This window comes from Bombyx mori, chromosome 24, assembly GCF_030269925.1.
Source record: "Bombyx mori chromosome 24, ASM3026992v2".
Classification (NCBI taxonomy): Eukaryota; Metazoa; Arthropoda; class Insecta; order Lepidoptera; family Bombycidae; genus Bombyx; species Bombyx mori.
Window position 1 is genome coordinate 7,542,331 of NC_085130.1, and position 13,132 is coordinate 7,555,462.

At 33.4% G+C, this 13,132-nt stretch overlaps 2 protein-coding genes across 21 annotated transcripts in view; one reads left to right on the forward strand and one right to left on the reverse strand.

Moving 5' to 3' along the window:
• The window catches only part of LOC101746973 (uncharacterized), an 88,614-nt gene extending 83,123 nt beyond the window's left edge, over nt 1-5,491 (forward strand). For 8 of the 13 annotated variants that reach the window (XM_062675729.1, XM_062675732.1, XM_012697473.4 and 5 more), the window contains one exon: nt 2,068-5,491. In XM_062675729.1, coding sequence (XP_062531713.1) covers nt 2,068-2,116 — 49 coding nt within the window. In that variant the 3' untranslated portion in view covers nt 2,117-5,491. Of the gene's footprint in view, nt 1-81; nt 182-2,067 lie in introns of those variants that run through there. The other 5 variants (XR_009976443.1, XR_009976444.1, XR_009976445.1 and 2 more) reach the window with 2 other exon arrangements.
• A 1,399-nt stretch (nt 5,492-6,890) lies between these two features.
• The window catches only part of LOC101735452 (protein enabled), a 68,640-nt gene continuing 62,398 nt past the window's right edge, over nt 6,891-13,132 (reverse strand). For all 8 annotated transcript variants that reach the window (XM_062675743.1, XM_021353440.3, XM_021353439.3 and 5 more), the window contains 2 exons: nt 12,926-13,043; nt 6,891-12,347 (listed from right to left, as the gene is read on the reverse strand). In XM_062675743.1, the coding sequence (XP_062531727.1) occupies nt 12,319-12,347; nt 12,926-13,043 (147 nt within the window). In that variant the 3' untranslated portion in view covers nt 6,891-12,318. The remainder of the gene's footprint in view (nt 12,348-12,925; nt 13,044-13,132) is intronic.

Below are 13,132 nucleotides of genomic sequence, written 5' to 3' on the forward strand. Positions count from 1 at the left end.
GTGAACGTGAAAGATGGCAACATTATACTTTTTAAAATGAATGATGGATGATAATTATCGTATATTTTTTTTAAATTATAGATCCATGCTCCCCGTGCTAACTGAATAGTCGAACTAAGCGAGAAGACTGCAAGATTAAAATGAGCGATTCCCACAGAGCAGGTTCTTTCGTAGTATTAAAGTTTGTAGTCGATGTTGTCTTGTATATATACCTACTGTATATATATTTTTTGTGTGATTATTTTCGCTTGCTCTATTAAAAACGTTGTAACTCATCACATAATGCCGCCGCTATATAATCGCACTCCAAGATTCAAATTGATTGCAGTACTGAATAATGTGATTATTACTTCTTGACGCACGTTATGCTCACGCAACATTGCACTATGAAATATTTCGTAACAAAACATTCGCTTTCCGATACGATATCATATTTGAAAGGAGTTAAAGGTACTCTGTGATATCCCTAACTATATTGATATAAAATGGCCTAAAGGCCTAGATACCAGGCCATTAACTAAAAAAAAAAAAATGATGTCAAGTTTGAAAACTGTCAAAATTAGTGTTATCTATGGCGGTTAGAAGTAAAAAGGACCATCTTGAAAAAAGTGTCCACTTGTAAACAGCAAGCTATTGTTCGTAGACTCACCGAGATAACGCTAGTGTAGGAACTGGAAATGATATGAATATAGCAGTTGTAAATAGTGTTGTAGCTTATGGCGAGGTTTTAAAAATCCTTCTACTGGCTACTGTGGCGCCATCTTATTTGGCTTGTTTACAGCGGACACTTTTTAATACTTTAATTTTATTGCATAGTTGGGTGGACGAGTTCACGGCCCACCTGGTGTTAAGCGATTACCGGAGCCCATAGACATCTACAACGTAAATGCCGCCACCTTGAGATATAAGTTCTAAGGTCTCAGTATCATTACAATGGCTGCCCCACCCTTCAAACCGAAACGCATTACTGCTTCACGGCAGAAATAGGCGGGGTGGTGGTATCTACTCGTGCGAACTCACAAGAGGTCTTACCAACAGTAAAATACACTAAGATGGTGCTCCTTACTTCTATCCTCCATAGGAAAAACGTTTTTTTTTTTATATAATCGCATGGTGTGATTGTTCTTAAAGCCATAAAGCCCAATATATTGCACGACACTCGCATATTCGTTGATATGTTTGTTAGTAATTATAGGAGATTGTACATGTTTGGTGAACTGTTGGCATCGATCGTAGAGAGAACTGTATTATTGTAATTAGCTAAATTTCATTGCTGACTATATAGAGTGTATTCCAGTCAGTCTCAAATCCGAGCCAAAAATAGTTAATGCTTACACGGATTTTAGTAAATTCTTTTCGCTATGCTGTCACAAAATGTTCGTTAAACGTTCCACCATTAATATTTTCAACATTTTTTTTTGTACACAAATAAGCGAAGATGAAAAGACTGAGTACTGATTTACGAACTGAGTCTGTTTACATCAACAACCTTTTACTTCTTTGATCATAAATAGTAGAAAGTACGGATTCTATAATAAATAAGCTGCTTTCAGACTGTACTATAGTGGCATATTAGTATAGCAGCGTATAGTTAGCCAATAATATACAGTACAGTGTGAACGTGTCCTTAACAATGTATGGCGTCCGATATTGTTGTGCTATGAGCTATATACTATATGCTATTATATTATAGCGTAGTCTGAAAGCAGATTTAGTTTAATCTCAGTGCTTGATTCCCACGATACGAGGATCTCTGATGAAGATATAATATAATCACACAATATTTTGCATGACCATCTGGCCTACATACGGTCACTGTAAATGACATTGACAACAAATAAAAAGACTCTCCCCAAGTTTAGGATAGCGTTCATGCATTCACGAAATTTAAGCTCAATATCTTATTAACCATGTCTGCTTTTTTCCTTTTTTTTAAAGATTGATTTGAATGAAGATGTTGTTTGTTTTCTTAATTTATTATTAAAAATTCTGTAGAATACAATTTTTGGTAAATTTTTTCTTTGACATTTTTAGATGTATTTGTTTAGATTTTTATTTCTTTTTCAGGACTTACATCTCGTCCCCTTACGCGGACAGGAACATAAGGATGTTGTGATTTGGTAATTAAGAGAAAGAAGAAATGAAATTTAAAAAAAAAAACGCTTATTAAAAATGCACAAAACGACGCCATAAATATATTTACTTAATAAATAAATAAAACCATATATTATAATATATACATATATTTAATTATACTTAAAAGTATATACGCTGGCTACAGCTTTTGTTTTTGTTTTTTACAAATTTATAAGAATTTGTGATATAGCGGTTCGAAATGTTACCATATGAGTTCGCTTACAAAGTTACCAGTTATAGAGGTTAGATGTAGACAACGCTAGTACCTAATCGCCGAAGCCTTTTCTACTAAAAATGTATAACTAAATAAGCTGGATTATCGGATAATACGAATGTGCTGAAGTATTTTTATTTTGAACGCATCCAATCTCAGAAATTTCTAGAACAATATTTAAATTAACTTTCATTCGACTTTCCGCTTGAGAATGTTCCAGGCGATATAGTTTCGCGCCAATAAAACGGGCACAGATACACTATACAGATGGGTGCGAACAAAAACCGTCGTCGTGGCCTAAAGGATAAGACGTCCGGTGCATTCGTATCGAGCGATGCACTGGTGTTCGAATCTCGCTGGCGGGTACCAATTTTTCTAATGAAATACGTACTCAATAAATGTTCACGATTGACTTCCACGGTGAAGGAATAACATCGTGCAATAAAAATCAAACCCGCAAAATTATAATTTGCGTAATTACTGGTGGTAGGACCTCTTGTGAGTCCGCACGGGTAGGTACCACCGCCCCGCCTATTTCTGCCGTGAAGCAGTAATGCGTTTCGGTTTGAAGGGTGGGGCAGCCGTTGTGACTATACTGAGACCTTAGAACTATATCTCAAGGTGTGTGGCGCATTTACGTTGTAGATGTCTATGGGCTCCAGTAACCACTTAACACCAGGTGGGCTGTGAGCTCGTCCACACATCTAAGCAATAAAAAAAAAAAAAAAAAAAAAAAACTTGAAACGTGATAAAAAAAAAACACAATATTTTTTTTCTTTTAATACGTTAACTGCCTTGTAGGTCACAGGTGCCCTACGCGGCGCCCTGAAGTAATTATGACGATGTATCCTCTTCTATCTTCTTATTAAGGCGCCGGAATATCTAGAAGACTCTGGGAGATACGAATCCGAAGGATACTGAGAATGAATCTATTTCTAAGAGACCTAAAATACTAAATCATATATATTAACAAACAAAAGAAGGCAAATTCAGACAATCCAGGCGCCTAAATAATTACTTCAGTGCGCCGCGTCAATTTCATTCACCTCGATTAGACCTTTGGTTTTCAGTGTTACAATGCGATTATCGGCACAGTTTTTTTTTGGTACAATTTATTTCGACACTGAAATAAGTAATTTACGCCGACCTAAATCCTGCTTCGAACTGTCGGTTGGCAAACGTTATATTTGACAAGTTTTGTTCCTTAACTCTATGGTATAAAGAGAGTATTTAGATCCTAGATGTTCTTGACAAGGCGCGAACGCAATTCTTTAAGCTAAGTAATGATACGGCCTTATTAGGATACGTCGAGCCGCTGCCAATGTGGAAACCGAGGGAGATTGATAATTGTGAATTAATTTTCTTGATTATATTCAGTAAATTAGTAAATAGGTGGTGTATGCGAAACTCGAATCCGGTTTGGTAATATCGATCAAATTTAAGGACATCCATTGGTAAGATAATCTTGGAGAGTTCACGTCACGCGTATCCCCAAACTAAACTAAACACGGGTCGACACAAGAAGTTCACGTCCTTACGGATCCATCAGATCTAATAACTTTTGCATTAGACGCCTTCAGCTCTAACACTAGGAGCAGGCTTAGGGACCCCGGTAGCCGTGCAACCTAACCTAAACATCAGCCCGCTGTGTTTCTCGCCGGATCTTCTCAGCGAGTCGCGATTCCGATCCGGTAGTAGATTCATTCGCGAAGCAGCTGCTCTTGAGTTGTTAGGTCTCCTTCGGAGGCGCTCGGGCAGCTGTTAGCAAATCCCACCCCTCCTGGCTGAGTCTTTGCTCGCCCACCTGTCCTGGTGAAACTGGAAAGGCCTCTGCGACACCAGTAAACCTTCAATCATAAAAAAAAAACATGAGGCTATTAAGGCATTGACCCCGCCCGTCATCTGATTTAAATTTGTCTTACATCCAGCGCCCTACAAATGTTTTGAGGTTACGATTTTTTTTAATTATCGTGTTTGAAAACAACACCACCTGACATCGTTCTCGGGAAAAAATCTCCCATACAATGTTATAAAAGCAAAGGGAATCCACGCGCTTTAGCTTACTTTAAATTACCAACTCCTAAGAATATTACAAAAAAAAATTAGTTTTATAATATTTACGTACGTACACTAAAGGATTTCAGACTTTATTCCTTATATTTTCCGTGACGAAGCACGTAGGTAATCGAAATATTAAAATTATCTCCCCTCTTCCCTTACATCCCTCCCCTAAAATATAATACAATAAATTTTATTAGTTCGTCTGAGCTACACTTTTTTTTTTTAATTTATATCTCGTAATTAATTAATTTAAAATATATTTTTTCTTTGAATTAAATAATTTTTATACATTGTAGCGAACGTCAATAGCTTGTGAAACAATTATTTGGACGAGCAGAAATGTATGAAGTTAAAATATCTCAAGTTAAAACTATGTAGGTATATGAAGAGACAGAGAAATTCCCAAGAAATATATAAAAAAAAGGTATAATATAAAGTCTTGAATTTGTTTGTAAAAAAACACTTTGGTGCTAATACAGTTTATTTTGATTCACTCGGAACAAAGTCTGAAATCTCTGGTGTTAATTCTCATTAAAATAAGTTATTAAGTGTTATCATGTAATGTGTTTTATATTTTTATTTTATTTTTTGTTTAGAGTGTGACTGACAAAGTTTAATTGTGTTGTCGATTATTTTGTATATTTTTTTTTGTATATTTAAAAACCTTTTTTATTCGAATACTTATTAGATTTAGATAAAATTCGAAAAACTTGTCTTTAATGAAATTATGCACAAAGGATTTTTGAAGCTGATTATTTATAAAAGCGCCTTGATTGGCTTTTGTAAAAAAAAAAATATACAAAATATCTTGTATTTAAATATTTATGTGTTGTAATAATGTGATTCATAATAATAATATATAGGTACATGACAATTTACTGAAATAAAAATATACCTTATTTGAATTAAGTTTTGTCGGATAGCGTTACATATATTTGTTCTTTTACAAAAATTACATACATAATATATTTATTGTTTGTATTAAATGTTACGAAATTATGTTTGTTAAAAGAATACCTACCTACAACAATATTTTCCTTTTTTTATTTTTAATAAAAGGAGTTTTTTTTTTCAAGAAAACTTTTTCATTTATCCGGTTTTCTTCAAGTAGCCATGACGCAACGATCCTTGGTTGGGAATGTTGTGATTGATTGATGAGTGTTTGAGAGTGATTTTAAAAACAACTTATTTTTTTAATAACCGTTTTTTTATTTGTTTGCTTCGTACATAGAATGGGCAAAATTATCACATCCCATTCAGCCAAGATATTTTGTAATAAAAGACGAAGCCACGTCTGTTGTATGAAAAGCTAAATGGAACTGAATGTGGAAATTAAATTGAAAATAATATGAAATAGAATTTTGTGAGGTGAAATAAGTAACATCGTGGCTTTGAACGAGGTAAAATCTTGGAAATTTTACTGTGAATTCAATAAGACTGGCAGAACCCGAGATTTCACGTCCGATAATTTTATTTCGTTTTTATAGACGCCAACGGTTAATCGGCCATCATTAATTAACGTTAAAAAATGAAGAACAACTAATGAAATAAAATAAAATAAAGTTGATAACTCGCATTCCCGCCAAAAAGTACAATTCACAGAGTAGGTACTGTCCAGAACGCAATACGTCATATTAGCTCTTTGTCTACGAAATTTCTGTTTAGTTTACGGAAAGTTAGTAATTTTTGTTATAAATATTTTTTCAAAATATAAATCCGTCATATCGATGCATATCTACCAGCGCAGTGGTAATTTTTCAATGTCCTTCTAATATAAATCAGACGTACGTAGGAGAGCCAACAAACTCTTCAATGCCAATTCTACGCTTAGAAAAAATTAAAGTCTGATGAGTACAGTGGATGACGCAAAACGTCAAATAGGTACTAGCCAAATGCTAGTTTAGAAACATGAGGCCCATGCATGAGGTCGAGCGTGTAGGAGAATCGAGGACGAGCGTTTAATCGATTTTCGGATTAATTCGATCGATTGAAAACGAGACTCAAGAGGTTCTCCTTCATTGTGTCCAGTTCCTCATAGTAGGTACACTTACGCAGTAATGCTGATGTAATTTGGGATTGAGCTTGGGACTAATTATACCGGCACTAGATCATCAGTGAGCATCAGTGAGTATTGCTTTTCTAGGGGCATGTTTTCATTTGCGGACCTGCCTAGGTTCTGAACCAGGGGCTAACCAATATGACGCCCTTTTCATCGCAAGTGACGCTGTGGTTCTGCAACTCAAGATATTATTATGCCATAACGCGTTGGTCGCGCTGGCGATCGCTCAATTCGTGCAGCACCCACTTATAAGCTTTTTTTATCTTATAATTCTGACCCTAATGGACTAATATTGTTTTGATGTGACTTATCCTATTCTCTCATAAATAGATCGAAAAAAAAAGACGCCAAACTTACCTGCTATTCAACCACAATATTGCAGAAGGATAGAAAAAAAAATGACCACAAAAAAAAATATAATTCGTTACCAAAACTTTGTATTTACACTTTTTTAATGACTGCAAACATAATACAATATTACATTAATTATATATATATATATATTATTTAATATACGTGGTAACGCATATAGTACATACTAGCGATTTCAACACAATGTAATCACTTTTCAGGACGAAAACGACTCGAAAAATCACTTTATAAAGTGTGGGACAATGTGAAATTGTGAATTGAATTCAGTAAAAAAAATTCACTGTTTCTGATAGAGTTCGTACCATTTTGGCGGGTTTTTTCACATAAAGAAAAAATATGATACATAATATGTAGTGGCTTTTTATTTTTTGTATAAGAGTCGTTAACGTTCTGTTTATATAAATCAAATCACCTATTTTAATTTTTAATAAAGTACATTTTAAATTAAAACCGTTATTCTGCAAATATTAATTCAATTTAAACTAAAATAGGATTGTGCACGTGTTTATAATGTTTTTTTTTTTTTTAAATAAAACTACTCAATTTTCGGTAGCATCTGACGCCATTTGCAAGTAAACGTCAGCGCCATTTTGTGTTTTTACTATTTTCATAAATATTTTGTTCGTGTACATAAAATGCTTTATAATTTTAATGGCACAGTTACAACGTTTTCGTTTCTAATGTTTTCCGAGAAATTCAATAAAAATAACACACATTTAAATGGGAATTATTAGATATGCAATCATAGAGAATACTTTAGAAATGGAATGAATTGTTTCTTTATATACTATACTTTTGAAGATACTTGATAAGAAAAACGCAGTACATAATTATTATCTTCACAAATTTTTTCTCTTTTTATTTTGTAGTCCCTTGTCTAAGACTAAGCACATTAAATAAATGTCAATTAATAGATATTTATTTATAAGCAGATTTATCAAAATCAATTAAACATTAACATTTACGGTCATAGATCAAAACGAAAATGTACTTATTTTAACGCCGGAATTAGCAGATTCTTTAGAATTAAAAAAAAAAAACAAATTTCGTTTAAATAATAAAGAAATAATATTGTAGATTATTCTTTGACATTAATGAGACCAATACAAATTTATAAGCTAACGAATCGCTTTGTTCGATATTATTATATACAATTTTGAAAAAAAAAAGGAAGCGTATGCTCACAATAATGTTACTTAGACATCAAATACACATACCTCCTGTTTGGAAGTCGGTATGAACTGAAACTTCAACGCAGCATTTATACGATTAGATAAAGAAAGGCGTCGCTTATTATAAAAACGGTACTTTTCGACGACACTAAAAATCGATTTTACATCTCCATCCGATTAATCGATACAATAGGTACGCCTTAAAAAAAAAAAAAAAAAACAATTTGGTTATCGATTTTGTATACGTTTTAACACTAATTATTATATTATATAATAGTCATAAATATGTATCACTAATAATATTTTATAGATTACGTTATATTCCGTCATAATGTAAAGTTTACAAAAAAAGTTTTTTTTTCTACTTAAATATGCTCGTTCAGTCGATGAACTTAAAGAAAATGAATAAATACTTGTATTTGAGCACCAGTATTAATTGTTGACGTAAAAATAAAATATCACTTAAGCACACGTAGAGGTGGAATCGAATATAAATAAGCAAAAATCGATTTTATCACAAAAATCGTCAAAAAAAATTGAAAAAAAATATATAGGCGCAATAGCTACAGAAAATTAGGCGTTATTGGAATGCCTTAATAATAAAATAGTTTCTAGAGCCGTGTTTTAAACAGATAAATTTTGAGTTCAGAAAATTTAACTAAACTTTTTTTAAACTAAAAAAGCCAATGAACTTTAGCTAAGCTTTTCCCATTAAACGTAAGGCTTAATCGATTCTGGGTAACTTTCGCGTGACGCTTTCCCGTTATCATAGACAATTAGAGCTTAAAGTGTTGCCAGAGTACATAAAGCACGTCGCGTTTTTTATTCATACATAAAATTAAAAGTCTTTTTTTTTTAGAAAAAAAAAAACGGTTGGATTAAGACATAGCCTTCGCCTATGTTATTAAGAACGTAATAACATTCATAAACGTCGCGTATTAAGCTAAATGTTGCTTAAACCAAACAGCCTTTCATCACTCGATATACAGGGTGTCCCAGAAAGAATGGATAATCCTGAAACATCTCATAGTAGAGCTATTGGGGACACAAAATAAAAGATTAAAAATCAAAATTCTTAGGTAGTACCCAAGTCGCGTATTTAAAAAAAAAACTTGATGTTTTCCATACTGCTGTGCGTTTTTGAAATATACGAAATATAATAAAATAAAGAAACGAAATCCACAGGCTTTTTGGTCTTATAATATTCTACATGGACTATACTAAGAAATATGCTGGAAATCATATGAGTAGCTAGTGTAATTTTTTATAAAAGTTAATCTGAACTTAAATTTTAATCATGAAATTTGGTATTTTTTTCTTTATTTTTATTTGGGTACTACCAAAGAAATATATATTTTCATTTTTTATTCTGTGTCCCCGATAGCTCTACTTACTATGAGGTGTTTCAGGATTATCCATCTTTCTGGGACACCCTGTATAATGTATTGGCTTATCAGAATGTTATCCTATGTGAAAGGCATGCTAAATAAATTTTTCACTAAGCTTGCAATTAATTGAATATCTCGATAGACTTATGACCACTGCGACTGTCTATTAGGCCAGACGCGTCACGAGTAGCAATACAAAGATCACTCAATTCTAAGCCTTCCTCTCTATTCCCCTCAATACCATAAATAATACTATATATTTATATATACAAAATATGTTTAGCAAAGAACATTACGTTATTCATATTTTAATCGTTTTTTTTTTAAATATCGATATTTCGTTTTTTAGCTTGATCAACTTTTGCCGGGCAGATTGTATCGATTCTTTTGTGTGTGCAATTAGAACCATCGAAACGCTATTCACTACCTTGTATCGTTTGGAGAAAACCTAACAATATTATTTTGAAAACAGCATTATGTATTACAATCATATTACGGAAGTTTAATTAATATTATGTTCATATCATAATGCTATTTCAACAGTTCACATTTGAATATAGTAAATAGGTGTTGCCAACAAAAATATATTTAATTTTAATTTTGGAGTCGTTATAATCTTGAACTTAATACAGCTTTTTTTTATTCATTCACGCTATATATAAAGCGCTTACACTAATTTGGCCTGTAACAATTTTGGGAATGCGGAACGCCCATTAAAAATGGAAGCAAATAATTTAAAAAAATTATTTAGAAAAAAAAATGTACAAAAATAATTCAAAATGCAATTATCGATTTTGTTTTTTGTATTCTTATAAAAGCGGGACGATCTTCAAATTCAAGAATCGATTCGAATAATCGATTTGTAGAAAATGAAACGCCTTCTTGGAAATATTAATGGAAGACTTAAATTTAATATTATCTGGAGGTACTTTTAAAAAAAATGTAATAAAATCTTACATACGATTTAAAGAGGCCCGACAAACGCATCATATGTATGTATTTATATATATTGGCATACACAAATCGATTATTCATTATACAGTATATTGTAAATCTTAAACTAAAATTACCGAAGACCGTTCACATCAATTTTACCACGCTTATAATATTTTTGTCCACAAAATGTTTAATATTCAACGTCTAGTATGAACAGACTTCTCCAATAAATACAGATTAACACTATTTTTACTTGAGTAATCTACGTTTTTTTTTATACTCTTAAATCACTTAGACCGTTGCTTTTGTGGGTGTCGACCAGGAAAACGTTAATACTGTGACACCGGTAAGAGTAACGCCATCTATCGGAGCGTAGCAGAAACCAATATCAAAGGAAGTAGTAAAATCTAGAACGCCATCTATTGTCAAATGGCGGAAACGCATATCGAAAATACTCGACTTGTGAGGAATGTTCTCGATAAATCTAGGAATGTCGTATCGGCTATAAAAGAGTTGCAGGGTTGGCATGTAGTCAGTCAGTAATCGGAACTACTCGAAGCGAAACAGAAGAAGTGCTAATGCAGTTTTAATTTGTACTTCGGTAGGATTTTTATTTATCCTGAACCCTGGCCAAAAATAACAGTAATAATACAAACGAAGCATTGCATATGAAAGTGATTTCTTCTTTATGACTTAATTTTTTTATACTATGCTGCCAGATGCAGCCCACGGACCGCTGCGACACATTCGATACACTACGAGCCTAATGCGTACAAAAGCAACGGTCGAACACGCGGTCGCCTTAAAAACTACGTACACATACGTAATACAATAAATATATGCGTTTTAAGTATAAAATTAAAAAAAAAAACAACTCATGCTTCGATATTCGTGCTTGAATAAGTCTATGTGACGATTTCGTCGTTTAGTCGATTATCTAAATGATTATCGATTTTACAATAATTTTTTTTAAATGGCAACATCGACTGTCCTGTGTTGCCTGACCGTCGTTGTTTATATTTTAATATGTTTAGTTTTTAAATCACATTTAACCGCAGCTCGTGATTCGAACAGATATTTTAGTTTACTTTTTGTGAGGGTATTTCTAAAATGGCAGTGCTTCTTTCAAAAAATTATACAAATGCAGTTACAGCTTTCCAATGCTTACAATAATTAAAAAAAAACCTCTAATTTTCTTTATGATAAACAATCACTCGTGTATTCATGTAGCTCTGCGACATTTTATAGAAATCATCTCAATCAATCATTTAAAATTGACTTCTATTTCATTTTCGTTAAGGCTCCATTCTCACGTTTCGTTTTATTTTGCGCAATCGAAACAATACGGACAAAAGAACATCAAAAAACTGTTTCTAGGCTGCGGGTTTCTCTGACTGACACTCTCTTACTCTTAACACCAGGAAACACCACCAGCTCAATTGACTAATCATATCTGATTCTAAAAATCAAATTTTCTTCAAATCTAATTTTTATGAGAATTTAAACGAGTGATGTGACAGCCCTAAGTTCCGCAGAGAGTACTATGTGAAGTCGTAGCTTCATCATTGCATCGCTCATATTGACGAATAAAGCCGTAACAAGCTACTCATGGTAATTTAGAAACCCACATACAACGAAGGTATTGTACGGTAGTTTAAGGCTGCCCCGTCGCGCTGCTGTCCATGGGCGATGCCATAACGATAATACGCAAATCATCCGTAACCATGTAAATGGAGCACTTACGAATAGCCGAAACAGCATTACGTACACGTTTGCAACTCTTAGTTTAAATACTTTCTTTTATCGATTGGCAACACTGAAGCACAAAGAGTACGTGTACATGTGTTGCCAACAGTTACTTCTATACAATTAAGTATCGTACGTATTTATATATAGTAATAATGGAGTTTTATTTTTAAAATATTTGTTCTGATATCATGTGCGGTCGACTAGCATTCACTCCGGATTCGCTCGTCTCCCTTACCTGCGGGAGAACTCTGCTTTCATAGCTGCAACAAGAGGAGATGGGTCAGTGGCCGTATGTGGAAGTCGCAGTTACATTCGAGTACACTATCCCATCTATATATTATATTATCGTTCGAGATATTCACAGCGTGAAATGGAATGCATATTTTTTTATATTATCTGTGCATTTTTCACTCAATCGCGACTTTGGCGCCCTTTCTTTCACTGTCCTTTAAAGAAATCTGATTAGAGTTTTATTGAAATACTGCCAAATTCCAATAATATACGAATAAAATTTAAAGTAATTACCAAGCTTTGTATAATTATGATCAAATTGTTAAATCCTGTTCCCGAAATTTTAGATTCATCTCATTCATTATCTTGAACCCAAAAATTTTGAAATTTTGAACTTCGACCACATATTTTTTATTGCATAGACATCTACAACGTAAATATCTTCACCCACCTTGAGATATACGTTCTCAAGGTCTCAATATAGTCACAACGGCTACCCCGCCCTTCAAACCGAAACGCATTACTGCTTCACGGCAGAAATACTCAGGGTAGTGGTACCTACCCGCGCATTGTTCGTTTTTATGTAAATGATTCGTTATTAACATACCATCAATAATTTCTCGTTTCATGATGTTAAGTTCCTTGCGCATCTCCTTCATCATCTCCTGCTTGAAGGCGTCCCACTCTGCAGCCGTGACGCAGCCTCCCTCGCCACCGTTCACTTGCTGAAGACACACAATAATTAGCTGTTTTTTCCCTAGCCTTGAGAGGCTATTTCAGCGTAACCTTAACTAGTGAGCTCACGGGGCTCAAA